The sequence below is a fragment of the Coturnix japonica genome, chromosome 1, assembly GCF_054131305.1.
Source record: "Coturnix japonica strain WE chromosome 1, WE-NBRP24, whole genome shotgun sequence".
NCBI lineage: Eukaryota > Metazoa > Chordata > Aves > Galliformes > Phasianidae > Coturnix > Coturnix japonica.
Genome location: NC_140663.1, coordinates 91193026 through 91212798, shown reverse-complemented (window position 1 = coordinate 91212798; position 19773 = coordinate 91193026). Strand labels below are relative to the sequence as shown.

The window sequence follows — 19773 nt, the reverse complement described above, 5'->3', positions numbered from 1 at the left end:
TATTGCCAGTCATTGGTTGCTGTTAAGGCTAAAACTTCACACAGCAGTTGGAAATTACAGAGTCCTGGCTAAGAACAAACACTGTTTAGAGTAGATGGAAAATGTATTATTTGTTGTCTTTTCATGAGACACTTCCAAAATACAAGCTATGAAACTGTCCTTTGGTAGAAATATAGAAGAAGATAATGCTTCCTCCCTATAGGAATGCAACATCCTGGGCATGCTGGTTTTATTCCTGTTGTAGTGCATCTTAACATCTTTACTTCTTTTGTTCTTTGCTAGCAATAATAAATCTGTGCATGCTGCATAGTTTTTTGTTGGGGGTGGTTTTGCTTTGTATTTTGATCACCTGTCTAAAATGCTTCTGTTCATTTTGGTCTACAGTGAGATTGCTTAATGGTTCTGCAAGCACTGAAGGACTGGTACAGGTCAGGATGGGGAAGGCATGGCACCTGACATGTGCAGATGATTGGAATGAAAAACACTCAGACAGCATTTGCCAGCAGCTGGGATTAGGGTGAGTGAAAATATAAAATGCTCTTGTAATTTGTTTGAAGCTTTGCTGAGTTTGTGAATTTGGGTTTTTCTCATCATTTTAGTGGTATTTTACCACCCATAAAAACCAAAGCAAGCATACTTTTCTGAAGTAAATGAAGCGCCCAATGAATAAATTCGTACATGTCATAATGCTTATTTTTACATCATTCATCACTGTACTGCTAACTCTGAATACAGCAGAGTAACTACTGGAGAACACTGTGAGACCTGTGTGGAAGTGTTAGCGTTTTATCACTTTGTCATCATTTATATCCTCATTTTTGTGAGAACAGCACAAAATTAAATCTGGAGAAAACAGAAGACTTGGCTACTTTACTGTCATGCTGATATTCATTTCAAGTAAATTCAAGGTAACCACTTGAGTACCCTGTAACTGGGCTACCAATATGTATCATTCCTATCATCAAACATGAGTTGTTGGGGTAGGAAACTATTTCTGCTGAGGTGTGTTTGGGGCTGGAGGAAGGAGGGAAGCATAATTGAAAAAGCAGATTTGTATTCAGTTGCTACTGTTCAGCAGAATTTCCAGGGAAGAGGTAAGGAGAGTTTAGAGCAGTAGTGTTGTATTTTTACAAAAATTTATGACCCAAATTCTGGCCCCACTTACACTGCATGAAATTTCACTGCCATCCAATGAATAATAAATGTCTTTGCTATAGTGCTGAGGATTTTGGGGAATGTAATTTACCCAAGTAATAATCAAATGAAATTCTTAGCTTGCAGTTTATTATGTTGCTCTTTAATGAAAGTAAGATGCCTGCAAATGCCTGCCTCATAAATTAACTGTAGAAATGACAAAGGAGGGTAAGGAAAAAGACATAACATTATTTGAAAGCATTATTGAACCACTGAATGAATATATACTGTTTTAGTCTTATTTCCTTTGGTTAACTACTGCTTTTATATACGTATCAGATGCACAAATCCTCACTGTGATATAGGGATGTAGTTATCTTTTTTATGCATGTGTATAAGGACATAGAAAGTATGACTAAGCATTCTTCAAGTCAGATATTTCATTCATTTACAATAGCCACTTCTATCTTCCTTTCCCTCTTTATCCATGTCTGCTGTTACCTCTTTTTCTTCTATAACTTTTGGATACTAGTCATTTTGTGGTCTAATGATTTAGTTTATATTTCAGTAATTGACAGGCTTCACTGAACTTTGTTTTCCATGATATTTTCCATTAACATTTAAAAATTACTTATGCTGTTGTCTCAATAACATTCTGAAGCAAAATATTTCAGAGTTTGTCTCTACAATAATGTCAAGTATACTTGTCAAAAATAAATAAATAAATAAATAAATTCTTTTAAGATTCTTGGTTAGTTCCTTGTCATTCCATTGTTTTGATTACCTATTCCTATTGTTTATTTTAAAAAATAGTGTTTTTATACCTAACTTGCATCACATCTGACATCCTGGTTGCTACTTCTGTTAAAAAACCTGATAACAGAATGAAACCTTCACACATATGTAGAAATCCCTTAAACATCACACTATTCATACCTTCTTTGAATCTACCTCCTTGTAGCAGTTTATTTGTTAACAACTAGCACAATTTCTGTTAGTAAATAAATGTTTGTAATAACAGGTCTTTGGTAGGCTGTAGCTCATGCTGCTCTACTGAATAATTAGATAAAATCATGCATTATCAGAGAAAGAGGCTAAAGTTCATCTGGAATTATTTACCTTTGCTAATAACTGCTTATACATTCACTAGTCTCATTTACTGTTTATTTTATGAAAAGGAGTAAAATCATGCCCTGCAGCATATGATTATTATTTATGTAGCTGAGCTAGCAAGTGTGATGTTCAAACAGACTTTACACATCACACATCAGAATCCTTTTGCCTCCATTCTTCAAGCATGCTGCTGTTGTATTTGTTATAAGTGCCAAACAAACAAATCTGGAGTGACGCCCATGTGTCCATCTCCAGAAATATAGGGTAGGGAAATAACTCACAGATACTATTAGTGAGTCCAGATTAAAAGGTGCACAAAGTGGTGAAACTGAGAAACCTGAAGAATCCTTTATTCATCATGCACTTCATGACTGTATGCATGACACTGTCATGCCTGATTACTGTTTTTATTAGCATTACTTTCCTTCGAGCCGTCAGATCAGACACTGAACTTTCCACCACTGAACTTATCTGGTTTCTAACACATTTGTTTCTTTGGGACCAGTGTAAGCATACCTGCAGCCTGTTTCATTCATGAACTCATAAAATTCTTGAGAATTAATTAACTGAAATAAAATTTCATGTTTGAGATGCCCAGGTTACTTACATTTCCATTTAGGTCACAAGTGAACAGTCAGTAGCTATGTGCCTACCTAATAGAAATACCAGAGGAAAACCTTATGACTTTTGACTATCAGACCCAGGCTTTCCTGTGTGCTGAAATCCTATAAGTCATTCGCTGGGTGTAGAAAAGAACGTGTTTCTCAGTGTACTAAGGCCTTGTTTGCAGCCAGGATGTGGACAGTCCTGATAACTTGGTGATAGACTTACTTAATATCATGTCAATTGTCACCTGGAAACCACAGGAGTAGTTTCAAAGTTTACTGGGGGGATCTTTAGGTCCACAGCTTCACTTGCGTTCAGAAACTGTGAGCAACCTTAGTTTAAACCCCCTTAGAAGAGGCTTGTTTTCAAATCAAGAAAGCATGGAGAGGCTATTTTTATTTTCTATTTGCATGATTTCTCATTAAAATATTTTGTGCACGTAAGCACTTAGAAAATAGTTTTTCCATATGAATCCATATGTGAACAAAGCTTTTCTTTTGTATTAAAGAAAGTGTTCACTATTGACAATTTGCTGCAATACTTTAGTGTTGTTTTCTCATTTGTCATAAAATCGGCAGACAAAGCAGAAACACTGCCCAGTGACTTAAACACAAATAAAATGAATTACAAATATCCTGCAGCCTGAAAATTAAAAAATAAAATGAAAAAAAATGTCAATCTTTTCTAACATTTGTTACTACTTATTGTTACAGATCATATCAGAGACATAAATAGAGACTGAAACCATAAATACCTCTGTAAATCTTTAAGAAACTTATCCAAGATTATTCTGCAAATTCTGGCTAGAGAGGGCTACTTAATTTGTATTTTAGCCTCCTTTAGGCCATTTGTCACAGCCTTCAATACTTCTAACTGATCATTTTCATCCCCAGTGAAAACTCAAATTACACATCACCTTTAGGATCTGGCCCATGCTGTTAATCTTTCTTCCTTTTGAAATGATTTTGAAACTAGATTACTAGAGCTAAAATCTATCAAAATATGCCATTCTCATTCCCTCCATTTAAAAACTAACTGTATTTTGAATGCTAATCAGTTCTAGCAAAGCAATCTTATTAGAACATTTTGCCTTGAGTACACTAAATGCATGTGCTGGATAATGCCTTGAATCAAGGAATATTTAAGAGCTGTGACATGGAATTGCTGGAGCTGCAGAATGAACTATATTGCTGCTACTAAACTTCATTACAACAGGAAAAGCATATGATTATATACTTACATATATACTTATATATACTTACAGAAACACTCATTATTTATCAATATGTTAATTGAAAGATGAGCAGCTTGGTTTTGCAATCACTGATAACATTTAGGAATCTCCAGCTGTGTTCATCTTAGGAATTCAAAGAAAACAAATGAATCATATGAAATTACCAAAGGTTTTCTCAAAAAAAGGCTTTAGATTTTAGTTCAGAAAGATGAGGAAGCTAAATAAAGTAACTATTGATAAAGGAAATCTCAGAGAAGATCTAGCCGGTAATCCAGAAATATCAGCATTTATGTAGGTCGCTTCAAAAATAATACCTTTTATTTATTTCCACAGAAACTACAACAGCTAAAGAAACTAAACAGCACAATAGAACTACTTCATAGAGCAAATTCACAGCTACCAAATACTAACTTTCAACACAGTCACCATTATTAGCTGCGCATTTTCACCACTGATGAACAAGAGAATGCATGCTACACTCATGAAAAATCTGCACCAGCAGAATCAATCAATCCACTGTTGCTGTCACCATTGCTGAAATGTACCACCCAGCACTCCCTACGTTCATGTCAATTCTTTGGTTTCCATAAACATTCTGCAAGAGTTAATGAATATCAATGAATGACATTTTTTCCACATAAAGGAATTTAATGACACACCTTCACATCATCCACGCTTCCATGTCAGACACCGTTTTGTCAAACTTCCCCTCTGCTGCCAATGGTTGCACAGCAACAACATGTAATGTTGTAAACTGTTGAGAAGTTTCAGCCTTTACTTACATACCACCAACACCTGTCTCCATGTATTAAAGAAACAGTATTGCAAACCATTCATTGAGGCACAAAAGAGGATAAACTGATAATTTACTTTCGCTAAAAGAATTGTTTTCTCTGTATTTTAATATCATTGTAGCACTGCAGTTCTTAGAAAAAGGTGAATGAAGTTGAAGGTGAATGTCATGTTTTAATCTGTGAAAGTTTCAGTCCTCGCAGATCTCCAGACAAATAGTCATTATTTCATTTTAAAAAATGCTACAGTGAATTCCGCAAACATCATCATTTCCCAATCAGTCATCTACCAATGAAACAGCATAAATTTCTAAAAATATCTATGTGTGTCTTTTCCTTCCAGGAATTCAAATATGTCATCAACCGTATTATTCACTGGAGATGGTCCATTTGCCAGCATCACCGAAGTAGCTAATCACAGCCTAATATTTACAAAGAAGTGAGTAGAGTGAAGGTGCTTCCTCATGTTGAGGATAATTGCAAGTACAGTGACTATGTTTTATACAGTAATTTCTAGTTTATGTTTATCTCAAGACTAACATGATTCTGTATGAGGTCTGGACCATTAAAATAGGTTTTATTTTTTATCTACTACTGAATTTTATGTATTATTGGGCAGATCACTTTTCCACATTCCATTCTTGTTTGCCTATTGCAAATTTTAATGGAGAGAGATGCTTGATGCATTTTTAGCATTCAGTATAATTTTATGTGACATTTTTATATATTTATTGTGGAAATGATTAATACTGTTACTTTTAAAATTCTTTTTACATACACGCTTTGTTTGTAAATGCTATTTATAAAATGTTTCTTATCTCTAAACTATGAGTACATCTGTCACGGGTTTCCTAGATTAACCTGTGTCCGTGACAGCAACACCACCAAACCATGAAAATATCACAACTTAAAAACCAGCAGAAGGATTAAAGTTGAGTGGTATTCCACCATGGCTATATAAGAGATGTCATTCTTGGTTCTCTCTAAAATCAACGGAGAAAAATAAGTACTTCCAAATTCTAATTCATCAGGCTGTCTTTTCTGGAATAAGATGAATCACATTTTGTAAACCACTGACTTTATCAATAAGGCACTTAGGACACCAGCCATATCTATGTTTAGACAAATTAATCTTGTTCGGAAATTATTCCACATGTCACTCTCATGTCATGTATCCATATTTAGAACTAAATCATTAGATGAGATGATCCTTGGAATGAATTACATCCATATCTTCCTCAGTCCAAATAACACCTGAAGTCCTTCAAACTAGCAGTGTTTCTTGTAGATTAAATGAAATGTAATGCTTGCACAGCATGCATTATGGTGGGGTTTACGGTACACCTCCAAAAAGTAGAAAGAACTGCCAAAATCAAATAAAACATTATATAATGATTTCAATTACTAAGTTTCTGCTTAAGAAGGTTTATAATAAACATTATCCTGGAATCCCACCACAAACACAGATGCTGAAATTTACTGTATAATTGCTAAAATTCTGAAATGATATTGACGATGGCAATAGTTCATGTTCTTTCAGGTTCCCTTTATGAGCATACCATGTGGTGACAAAGTGGGTGGGAATTCTTAATTTGATATGACGTATAATTGATATATATATATATAATACATACATTATATATGTGTGTGTGTGTATATATATATATATATATTATATACATTGTTTGTTCCATTTATACTCTGCTAATCCCAAATACTTATCATTTTTACTGGTTGTGAAAGGATCTTTTACAATTGAGATTTCATTGCAAGTTATTTTTCATTTTTTCTTGAATACATGTCTAAATAAAACAACCACAAGAGATCTTAAACAGCAGTGATTTAAAGATGTCTTCTGCTTGTATCTTTTAAACACTTAAAGATAATTAATGCAGGAGTGAATGGAATAACTTATTCATCTTAGCTGTATTTTTGTTGATGAAATGGATATCTGGATAGATATTTTTCATCTAGAAAACTGATAGGAATCATTTTACGGGGTGACAACATTAAAGTCTCACATGCTTTTGCAGTATGTGTTAGAACGATCACATAGATTTGATAATTAAAAAGTCAAATTAGAGAAGGTATTTCTCACATTGCCTTTGGTCTTAGTTTCAAGATACCTGAAAGTTGTGCTACAGAAACAGCATAACTGTTCTCTGATGCCATTAGGTAACAGATTTCTTGGCAGAATTGCTTTGTATGGGCCAAAATTCTGCTTTGAAGATACACATGACTAGATGCTGCAGGCATTTTTATTTATTTATTTATTTATTTATTTATTTATTTATTTATTTTGCCATTCCTAAGTGACACCATACTCACAGATTTCAGATTTCTGCCCAGCATGCTCCTTCACGGATGACACTCAGAGGGGTACATAGGATGGGTAGTCAGCAAATGTAGTATGACTCCACTGCCTTTTGGACTCTCCTGAGCTAAGCAAGAGGTAACTGAGGACTGGTAAATTGAAATGCAGGCATGAAAATGGTTTTCATACTAGAAACTTACTCCAAAGAGACAAAAAAAGTGGACTCTCATAAAGTACCTTTTATTAAGCAATTAGTAGGTACTGATGGTGGGAGGTAGACCCCATGGACAGGGACAAATCTGACATGCTGGATATTAGATTGGCTAGTTTGTATGATAATATACAGGGCTAGAGGTGTATTTCACTCTTCTGCACTCACCATAATGCAGATTTAATTAGGCAGGGATGGAGGGGAAGGTTACATGTTCTCGCTTGATCAGTTGTCACTCATTTCTTCTCTCACAAATAAATAAATAAATAAATAAATAAATAGAAAGCCAAATTTTAGTGCAAATGTATTTAGGAATGCATAATGCTATATTATGTTTAAAGAATTCTTCCTTTTATCTCTTTTAAAAAATGAAGTGGAAATGCATCCTGTGACTTATCGCTTAGCTGACTTTTTTTTTCCTGATATATTTCTGTGTGTATCCAATTTAAATTGCTAGCACACACACTGTCCCAAGTGTTCAGATTCATTACAAGCTATGAAGATAATCTTAAAACCTCTAGGTATCAGCAATGCTTGAGTAGTTTTGATCTGTGGTTTCATGCTCTTCAGGCTCTGGTTTTATATCTCTGCTAAATAATTCCTTCCCCTCTGTATGCAGCTATATATTTTATTGTGCACTATAATCTTAGTAGAAAAGATACAGTGATATCAAACTAACTGTTCCAAAATTCTTTGGTTGCACTGATCTCTAGTGGTAAGTTATTGAAAACTTCTCAAAAGATGGAAAAAATGACATATACAGTTAGAATCTTAGACTTAGAATCTGTCACATGACTTAGAATCTGTCATAGACAGATGACTCATTCCTTAAAACACAAGGGGAATCTATTTTTATGTCCATAATATATACCGCATCCATCAAAGAACAACATGTATGTTTCATCTTAAATATAATATAATACTGTGTATTTACAATTAATCTATTATCAGAGCATAGGACTGTGGCCAAAATGCTATATTTATATATTAGATAAACTAATTAACTTAAGTACTTTTTATATATATGAGTTACTTGGTGTGCAGATACTGGTGATTTAATTATACTTTCCTTCTAGAGAACATTGTTTAAACAACCTGGTGATTCATCTGCAGTGTAACATTAAACGTAAGTACATTTACCCTGGGAATGTTTCATGTAGAAATCAGATTGTTCAGTCCATAAAGCCTAATGTTTATAGTTTGAATTGAAAGGTTAGGAAATGGACTATAAAAGCTATACTTGTAATGATATAAACACAGCAAAATTTACAATCTTAACTTCTTTTCAGAGTTTAGTATACACTGGAGATGGGTCTATACTGAAAGCAAATATATATAAAAAAAAATTAAGATCTGAGGACATAAAACATCTAAATCCAAGTTATGAAGTTGCATCTTGATTTCAGCTATAAAATGCCAAACTCTTCTCCATGGTAATAGTATTTTTGAATAGCAAGTCAGGTAGTACAAAGACAATTTTTCCAAGAATTTAACTACTCAAATAAAGCATATCATTCTTCTACAAATCTGCATTTTGTTATTTAAAATACACGTATGCGTTTATTTTAGCTTGTGGAAAGCGCCTGGAAATTGATAGCAAAGGAACAAGGATTGTAGGTGGAAGTGATGCCAGAAGAAAGGCGTGGCCTTGGATTGTCTCGCTTCATTTTCAATACAGACCCATTTGTGGAGCCTCCCTTATCAATGAGGAATGGCTGGTGACAGCAGCACACTGTGTATATGGGTATGGTTCATTGTAATCATAAGTTAATGCATTCTCATGCTTCCACAACATGCAAGTATGCAAATGGTGGATGTCTATCAGAAAAGATGGGCTGAGGTATAATCTTTGAGCCTTTGGTTGATCTTCTACAGAGTAAATCATACTTTCAAAGCATCATATTGAAATCATTGGTAGGAGGCATTTTTTGAGGCTTTTTATATGTTTGAAATGAAATTATAACGGAGTCACAAGTGCATTTCTGTCTCCACTGACTGCAGGACATTCTGCTGACTAGTCGAGTTTCTTAATTCTGAATATTTAACTGAAACGCTAATTTAGAACTCCAGATGTCAGTCAAAAAGATAAACAGAAACCAATTCCATACAACAGGCAGACTGAAATAATGTTTTTAAAAACAATGAACTGGTTGATTTAAAAACTATCAAATATATACATTCACTAGTTTAGAAAGAGTTTCAAACCACCATAGATGGCTCGGAAAAAAAAAATTAAAAATAAATAAGTAAATAAATAAATAAATAAATAAAAGCGCATAGATTTACACCACAGCTGTCTAAACATAGCCTTTTCAACTTAGATAAAAAATTAAGGAACCAATTTTCTGAGTAAATGAGCTGAAGTATTTTCTACAACACTGTAATCTATTATCCCTTAGATAATTCCATAACAATTTTCTAACTAAAACCAATGCTAATTGCATTGTGGGCAGTCAGCAGTATTCTTTCCAAGACATAGTAATTTAGTTAATGCATTTTATTCTACTGCAGTGCTGTATGATTAATTCTTATAAATAATGCATTATAAGCTTAACATCAAAAGTCAATCACATACTTCTACAGAATGGATAAACAGATGGTTTAAGATAGTATAATTCACAAAATTGTAAGCGCATCTACTACATTCTCCTGTTAATTTGGGGAAATTGAGAGCATGCTACTTATTATAATGAGGTTAAAGATTTGAACTTTATCTAACATATTTTTCAGAATGTTCATTCATAATTGTGAATATTTCTTGTAACTTCCAGGAGACAATCACAACCATATACGTGGAAAGCAGTTCTTGGTTTGTATGACCAGTCGAATATGACAGACATTTCAACAGTAGTTCAATACATTGATCGAATAATTATAAATCCTCATTATAACAAACTTACAAAAGACAGTGATATTGCTCTAATGCATCTCCAATACAAAGTTCAATATTCAGGTAAGTGAGTTTGTATTTTCCCACAGAATGTATATGTTACTCTAAACCCTAAATATGCCAACCATATGGGGGTCATGGAATGGCTGTACATTTTGTACAGTCTAATTATTCTTGAGCCTATCCACTACTTCCTGGTTATTGTGTTCCAAAAATGATTTTCAATTAATGAATACTTTCTTTTCTAACTTCATAAAAAACCAGAATCCAGTAAAGAGATTGAAATTGATTGCTTATTTTGCATTCACAGATTACATACAACCTATCTGCTTACCAGAAAAAGATCAACAGTTTCTACCAGGAATTAACTGTTCCATTGCTGGCTGGGGTGCTATTAGATATGAAGGTGGGTAAATTATGCTGGAAAATTTGCTACTGATTCCACAGGAACTGCTAAGGTCACACAGGTTAGAGATATGCTCCTCTTATTTCCAGATAACTGGGGGTGTGAAGGGATCAGAAAGAAGAAAGACTCATGCTTCTGACAGTGTGTAAATGATTTTCCCCAGAAGCCAAGCATACTGAGTGTAGTGTGAAATGTACATTCTATTTGTATATCACATGCTCCAAATTTGGAGTCTCTGTAAAATAATGAACATGCAAGTTCACTACCATGTACAGTTCTGTATCCAAATTTTCAGAGTGGAAATGCATTTAAGTTTCAAGTAAGAACTAGCAATAGAAATGCTTGTAAAAACTAGAAATATGGAATCAAAGATACACAATGAATAGTGTGGAAACAATGGAAAAGATTTGAAGTCTTTAATTAGCTCTTAGATCTCTCTACAGTAAGTTCATAGTCATTGATTTTAGTAACTTTCATTTAATTACAACCAAATTCAGTCCCATTACGCAAATGAAAGACAGGATTCAGTTAATGAGCGCCATTTAATCAGTGATTGTGTTACAGGGGCATAAACCTGAATAATATGGTAGTCTGGCAAGGCTTCCTGCTGTTCAGTAACATGCCCACATGTTGGAACAAGAACAAAGCTATCAGTGTTCTGAACGTGTTATACATATTTAATGCAGCGAGTAAATGTACTCTGTATTTTCATCAGGTCCTACTTCAAATATATTGCAAGAAGCAGAGGTCCCTCTCATTTTAAATGAAAAATGCCAGGAGTGGTTGCCAGAATATACTATTACTGAGAATATGATCTGTGCAGGCTATGACATGGGAGGAGTAGATTCCTGTCAGGTAAGAATAAATGACTCATTATGTAGTAAAATGCTCTTTGATACTCCAGTCATTAAAACCAGGTGATCAATATATACAAATATTATTTCTATGCACAATATTTAGCTCTTTATCAGAACACATGTTGTAAAGATAGAAGTCTATTTTGTACAGTCTCAACACAAACAACAGTAGAAATAAATATGTGGACATTTTATGTACTGAGCTTTGAATAATTACTGCTGAGTAATCCCATTGAGGAGAGAGGAAGACTTTCAGCAAAAACGTAGCATACACAGAAATGAATAACAGGTAGGTAAAAAATCTCAAAAATGCTTCTTACGGTGAAAGGGGGAGAGCAATGATGTATTTCCCCAGAATATGTAGACTCTAGAAACATTTTATAAGCGGACACCACAGTATTTTGGAGAAGCTGCCTTTCTGCATTTATCTTATAGACTGCATCCTGAGACTTTCTCACTCCTGTCCATTCTAGCTTTGCTTTCTATGTACCGCTTTTCCTTGAAAGCACAGTGTTGGCCAACACTTAATTTTATTTCCAGCAAAGTGGAATCCATGGCATGGAGACTGACTGGTTCTTCTCAAGTCTGATGAGGAGCATCCTCACATAATTGCTATTGCTTTATTATCACAACCCTAAACCTAAACTCACGCACAGTGAGTTTGGCTACTTTAGACAAGCAGGAGTATATGCAAAACTTTCTAATTTGCCTTTCCCTCAATGTCTGTGACTTTCCTATTCTCCTCATGTGTTTCATCCCTCAAACCGATAAAAAATGAAAAAATTGTAGCACACTGTAATTTGATACAGAGCACAAGTGACCAGCATTGTGATCAATATCCATTCAACCATAAACAAAGAGGAACAAGTGAGTCCTGATACTGCTTTGTCCTCTAGGCTGCTGTCACAGCCTTTGAACTTTTGTAGATGCCCTAGAGTTATAGGCTGAAGTATTTTAATGACAGAGTCCCCTTAAAGTTCCCTTCATAGGGCCACAAGAAGACACCAATAATACTAATTGAATTAACTCACTTCAAACCAGACAATAAAAAATAGTCATTGTTTTCATTCTCATCAAAGCAAGACATTCAAAGCTACTCAAGCTGTAGGATGAATCAAATTTGGTCTCCCACACTCTATTGCATGAGAGTCCAGCCTTCTGACATGCCTGGGCCACACTAAGCAAAAAGGAATTGTCGTGGACCATGCATAAAATATATAATAAAGTTAACGTAAATAAGTAACAAAACATATTTTAATGTGTTTTTTTTTCATTAAAACATTAATAAACAACTACAAAAATGTAAACTTATTGGATGTTTGCCCTTGTTTTTGTGAAACTAATGCATCAGTGTGGTTCAAGGACAGTGATTGGCATTCCTAGTGAGTTCTCAAGCTGATCATCAGAGATTTTTGATGAAATATTTTGCTTCCTGTACTACATCCTGGACAATAGCACTTACCGCCAAACAACGATGACATGAATAAGGTGTGACTATGGAGTGAGAGATAGTTTTGTTGGATAAAACAGGTCTTACTAAAACCTGATAAAGAGACATGACCACATTTAACTTTGAGCTGAAGTTCTGATTATATCTCCATATATTTCATTTGAAAATTTGCAGGTAATGTATTTATGTCGACTTAAAATGGAGTTACAAATATACCAAAAAAATTAATCATTTTTTTTGGAAATCTGGAAACATAATCCCAAATCCCTCTCGAAACAGAAAGCACATCCACATATTTTTCACTGTTCGCAGAACTGTGTTTAGCCTATGTATTAAAATGCATGAAATAATTTGCCATAATTTGAGTTTGCCACAAGTTTCATTCCAAATGCTGTTATGGTTTGAAACTCAGCACAGATATGTTGATATGCATCTTGAAGACATGTTTGAGTCATTTAAATGAGCAGTGAAATCCACCCAAAATGCCTGACTATGGTCTGATGACGTAAATTGATTTTAGAAAAATCCCTTTTTTTTTTTTTATTTTATCAGGACACATTATATCTGCCATGAGTTCCATACACTGCTTAATAAACTCACCATCAATAAAAGCTTTGATTTTCTTACAGCCAGATTTGCTACCACAGAACTAGCTTTTATAACATAATTCAATTGAGCTTTCAAGTTTTTTTTAAATACGTTGTTGAGATAACAGAACTTTTTTCATTTTCACTATTGAGTCTTTATGAAGTATTTCTTGATATACATTGAACTTGGAAGCACACCTCTGCCTATAATGTCTTTTCAAATTCTAATCTTTGAAAGCTGACATGATCTCCTTGCTAATTAAGTATAGTGACATATTATTTGTCAAAACTGTGTTGTGCCCTCTCTGGGTCCCAGGGCTGAGTTGGGCAACTCGGCAGCGCAGAAGCACTGCCACAGTGGCATGGCAGAAGGACCTGCTCCATTACAAGCTGTGCCAGATCACGTGCAGCCCATAGGATGAGCACTGGACATGCTACTCTACTCTACTACTCTAATTCTTTAACGGCTAAATTATTGGGAAAGAGGTGGCAGAAAAAAATCTTCTGGCAATCTTGTAATCGTTTCCTCTAAATTTGAAATTATCAAAATTCTGGCAGGACAGAAAATGGAACTGCCTCTTAACTAAATAGATTCAGCTAAAAAATAATGCTACGCACTTACCCAGGTGTTGTGAAAGGTGAAGGGTTAAATGTACTTTGGACACTCTGAAAGCAATGCCTCCTATATATTTCCACAGAAACTTCAATAGACACAATTAAAGTATTTGACAGAGCAAATGTTCAGCTACAAAATACTGTTTTCAACACAGTCACCACCATCAGCTCTGCATTTTCACCTGTGATGAATATTCGAGTCTGCACTTCATGCTCATAAAAACCTGCATGGGCAGAAGTGGCCCATTTTTTCACAGCAGCTATGGCAGTATCACTGATAGGAAAACATTGCCCACACAGTCCAACTGCTGTTTAGTCTCCATAAATGTTCAGCAACCATCAATGAATGTCACTGGGTGACATTTTTCCTCAAGGAGAAACTCAGTGACACTCCTTTGCTTTATCCACACTTCCACGATAGACACCATTCTGTCAGAATGTTCCACTGCTGCCATCTGTCACATGCAACAAAATGTAACAGAATACTGGTGGGAATGTTCAGCCTTTACTGCCATATCACCAACATCTGTTTCTGATGCCCACCTGAGCCAAGATAATAAAATAACAGGTATTACTTTCAGAGCATTGCTCATATAATAATCCTTTGAAATTTAGTCCTGTATCTAGACTACTGATGAGAGCTGAAAATTGCAGTCTTGAAAGAAAAAGAAAGTAAATCGATTATTTCAAGATTTTTTTCTATATAGAAGAATCCATATTGATTACGTTTCTGATGTCCAAAGTATATGACACAATTTTTATGATTAATGATCAATTTCAAAAAATATCATAAACAAGCTCTGCTCCAGGCTTTACAATTGTACTCTTTTAACTTTTGAATTGCATATTGCAGGGAGATTCAGGGGGCCCTCTGATGTCTGAAGATGATAACCAATGGGTTTTGGTAGGGGTAACATCGTTTGGCTATGAGTGCGCACTTGCCCAACGACCAGGAGTGTACGTCCGGGTTGCTATGTTTGTGGACTGGATCCAAAAAATTGTCTATGACCTTGATATTCCTTAACAGAAACAGAAGCTAAAGACTGCAAGTAAGCTACTGCAGAGTAACAGTACAGACTGGCATTCAAAACTCACAACCAGGGAAAATGAAAAAAAAAAAAAAATGATTCAAAGTGCAGTCTGGTTTCAAATTTAGGAAAGTGAAACACTGATAACTAAAAGTTCCCTTCTTTATCAATTGAGAGGAACATTTCAAATGAGATGGATTTTATGCTTTGTTAAGAGTTTTAGCAGTTTCCTGTTTGCTTTATATAAGAGGTAAATCTGCCATCAGTCCGTGGTGTGGGAAAACAGCCTATTTGAGTATCACTGTATTAAATGTCTAGTGGGGGTTTTGTAAATTACGGCAGGGAGGAAGAAAAGAAGGAAGGACAGAAAGAAGGAAAAAAAAGAAAGGCAGAGAGGGAGGAAGGGTTTTTCAAACCACAGATGCTTTATCGAAAGAAATGGTCTAAGTTGTTAATTTTGGGATAAACTGTCACAAAATTGTTAATTTCAGGATAAACATGAACTACTTTTTATGATTTTACAGTACATTTCCCAATGTGCATTCTCATTTCAATGCATAGTCAATTCTTTTCAGTAATTGCCACGCATCAAAATGAAGGTATATGTTATCTGTTGAAACTGAGCTCATGAGAGTTCTCCTATTTTGCCTGTTACAAAAAGCTCTAAAATGAAGTTTGTAGATTATGAATAATGGTTGATCATGTATCATGCTGCTTTATAACTAGCAAACAGAATGTAACATAAAAGTTATCTCTGGTGTAATTTGTTTGCTTTTCAGTTTTTCTTTCTTTCAAGTCTTCTGATAATTCTTCAAGTAATTACAGATTTAGGCTTGCATGAAGCTTTGCAGAAATGTGCAATACTGCAGCTTCCCTTCATATGTATGTTTTAACAGCAACTGACAATAATGAGGATCATCCATTTATGGTGAATAAAATGTAATAGGGCTCATTTGATATTTTATGCTTTCTCTTTACTGGGGGCTTTTAATAATGAATTTGTGTTTTGTATAGGCTGTATCCTGATTCCCATTAACAGCAGTCCAAATGGTATAAAATATGGAAAAACAAACAAAAGAAAAGCAGTTCTATTAAAATCATTCTTATTGAAATACCTTAAATTCAGTGTTGTTTTTTTTAATGTTAGTGTAATGTATGTCCTTTATTTCTGCTTACAGATTGTAATCTTATGTCTTTTTCGTTCTATAGTATCATATGAAAACACAAAATGCATTTTAATTTAGTGCACATATGTATCTACATGTACTCATAGATGTATAATTTTTGTAAGGAGCTTATATACTTGTTATTTACAATGCTAAATGCAGATATAAAGTGCCTGGAATACAAGGTGAGCTTATAAACACAGGTAATTGAGAAAAAATATCCTTTGGTCATCACAAATAATAGGGAATTAGGTCCAGACAAAATGTGCAGATCCATCAATATATCTGTGACTGTAAGTCAGACAGATGTAATTAAGCCAGAGAGCAGACAATTAGTATTTTAGACTCTTTCATACAAACTACACAGTGTCATCTTTGCAAATTAACTGAAGATATTCATTTTATTGTGACTTTGTTTCTAAACTATTTGGTTGAGATAACACTTCAGAGCTGCTAACCTTCTCTTCAGTAGTAATCTTTTTTCTCCTGTTCATCTCATTCATTGGAAAAAAGTCAATGAAAATAAAGTGCGTTCTGCTATCAAGTATAAATTAATGTGGATGAAGCAATTACATTAAAATACTTAATTAAAATGTAACATGAATTCAGTAATATCTACATCACTGTTGTAAATGGCATTTAATTCTGCTAATGAAAGACAAAAGCCAAATCAAAGCAGATACAGTTACTAGAAGATCTGCTTCCCAGAAATACAGTAATATCCTTTAATTTATGAGCATTTTTTTGCTTCCCAAAATGCAAATAATAGATTTTGAGGTTTACATTAATAAACTACCACACTAGACTCAAAAATTTCTCATTATAAACTTCTATACAGAAGCATATATGTAACATACACCAGATAGTATAATTAAAAATGAATTTTTTTTTTTTGCAACTAATTTATATCAGAATAACCTTTTCCAAGAACACTGTAGCTTTCATTCAGCATCCATTACTTTAGCATGCCTATCCCATATTAGCTTGTGGTGAAACCAGTCATTAATATGTTAATACATGTGGGCAGCATGGATAATTTTTCATTTGAGTTAAAGGTCCAAGATATTTAAAAATAGGGTATGGAAACTTGATGCTACTTTACACTCGCACCTAAATAGATTAAAAGACTGAAGGAGGCAAGAAGAGCTTTCTATCTGCAATACTATTTGCTTGCAAAAGGCCAGAATCACAATGGATAAAAGAAAAAAATTACATTTCTTGAGGGAAATGGGGAATGGGGGCAGGAAGTACAATGTTTTTTAGTATGCCAAATTGAAGTAATGATGCCCATTAGAGACCTAGTAATATCTTTACTCTTCTTCGACAGTTCCTTGCCTCACACCTCCTGCAGCCATTTGTGAGATCAAGGAAGGTAGTGAGAATGTGGTCAGCATGAGCTGACCTACAGCTGTATGTAAATATCAAACTGCTTTGAAATGGCTCTAGTTGATGAAATCTGTTAGCTGAAATTGTTTCTTCCACCAGTTTGTAGAACTCAAAGTGGATATGAAGGACAAAGAGGGTTGTTTTTTTAGCTTTATTGTGTGTGTTATTTGTGGGGGTTTTTTTAACAGCAATTCTGTTTTCACTAATGTACTATGTCACATAAAAATCTATCTGCTTTCCTGGATTCTCTAAGCACACCAGAAATCCAAAGGAAGTAACACCATATAGTTCTACGTATTCTATCTGCAAGTGTGAAGCACTTTTTTATTTTTTTCTCCTTTTCTCTTACTGTTACATCTGTCTCCCTTTGGATAACTAGGGAAATCTAGATAAAAGAATTTGTATACATACGGGATTTATAGGTTGTGCATGAAAAATAATCACCACATTAAAGGTGGGACTAAGTGGTGTAAGACTGCGCAGTTTTTTGTGTGCACAATTTTTTACAGAGGACTCTTTAAGACTGTTTTGATTTTACCTGATATCTAGGAACTTGATACTAGGCAAAAAAAATATATGCAAGGAAACAGATTCCTTCCTCTTAGGTTGGCGAAATGATATAGAAATATTTTGTCCTAATTACTGACATGTGAAATCTAAGTTAATTATAATTAAACCATAGCATCCCATTTTCCATTCCTCCTTCACACAATTTAAGATTGGCCCACACTGATAAATACCCAGTAGTCACCTTTGCTCTTTTGGAAAGACATCTGAAGGTGTTTGCATTCTCCTGACTACAGCACAGAAATGTCTCCTGTCACTTCTGCTGCACCAATCACAATATTGGCTTCTACATGCCATTTGGAAATACAAAGTATGAAGAAATGTCGGCTCCGTAGTTTTAGGTTAAATATCACTCCTTCCTCCCCTGTTTTCTTGAAGGAGTTAATCCATAAAGATCAAGTTCTGATTACCCCAAACATTCCCATGGATGATGAAGCACTTGCCCACAGGTGTGTTAAGCATCATTTAGGTCATGCAGAGAAAAACAATCCTGGTTGTGATGATCATGCAAGGTCATAGTATTTTGTTTTATTTTTGATCACTATGAGGGAAGTTGAAGTAAGGGGTTGAGCAAAGAAAGTTGTGGTAAACAGAAAATCTACAGAATAGTGAAAGTAGGAATGGTAATGCTTGACCTGAACTACAGAAGGCGGATTCTTCAAAAAGGAAGTAAAAACATGGCATAACTTCAATTTTAAGATGCCTCCAAAAGAGTTTCAGTGATAGCACTGCACAACTAGTATTAGTGCCTTGGAACTTTTTCTTTTTTTTTTCCAGAAAAAATTGATAAACATTTGTCTCTGAATTTCAGAAGCTATAGTCAACTTCAGCAAGCACAGCGCAAGCTTTGCAAACCGTAATATGCTGTGACATCTATCCAGCTTCCCCCAGCTTCCACACAGCAGTAATTCCTCATCTGTATTAATGGAAAGCCTGACGAACTTGTGCTTTTGAACTCTTGCTGCAAACTGCTGCAAAAACAAGCCTTTCTTATACAGCACCAGACTGTCACCAACAAATCAGCTAGAGTGCTTTTGCTAGCACCCCGAGACTTCATCCTAATAGCACAGAAAGCTCTTAAGGAATCAAAGAGAATTAACATTAATGATATTAGTAATATTTTTTTATAAAGGACTTTAAATGAATCAGGGTTACCTCTAGATCTACCAATTAACACAATTATCACTCTTCTAGCTAAACCCCATTAACGCTGGCATCAATCTCTTAGTGCTGTTTCCAAGAAAAGCCATTTGTCTTCCTTTCGATCTATTATTCCTGAAAAACTACTATATTTAAATAATCTCTAAAGTCTTCATTTCTTAGATTTACTGAAACAACTGATGCTATTCTTATATTCTTGCCATTGTGATACTGAAATTCTTATTTTCTCTCAGAAAAAGTAAAAAATATTTTGCTTA

The 19773-nt window shown here is 34.5% G+C and overlaps 1 protein-coding gene across 1 annotated transcript in view; it reads left to right on the top strand.

The window, feature by feature from the left end:
- TMPRSS15 (transmembrane serine protease 15) overlaps positions 1-16348 on the top strand; it is a 102291-nt gene extending 85943 nt beyond the window's left edge. The window contains exons 20-27 of the mRNA XM_085547602.1: positions 385-517; positions 5222-5317; positions 8480-8529; positions 8973-9147; positions 10175-10356; positions 10604-10699; positions 11415-11554; positions 15062-16348. Coding sequence (XP_085403728.1) covers positions 385-517; positions 5222-5317; positions 8480-8529; positions 8973-9147; positions 10175-10356; positions 10604-10699; positions 11415-11554; positions 15062-15232 — 1043 coding nt within the window. The 3' untranslated portion in view covers positions 15233-16348. The remainder of the gene's footprint in view (positions 1-384; positions 518-5221; positions 5318-8479; positions 8530-8972; positions 9148-10174; positions 10357-10603; positions 10700-11414; positions 11555-15061) is intronic.
- Positions 16349-19773: the final 3425 nt, after the last annotated feature.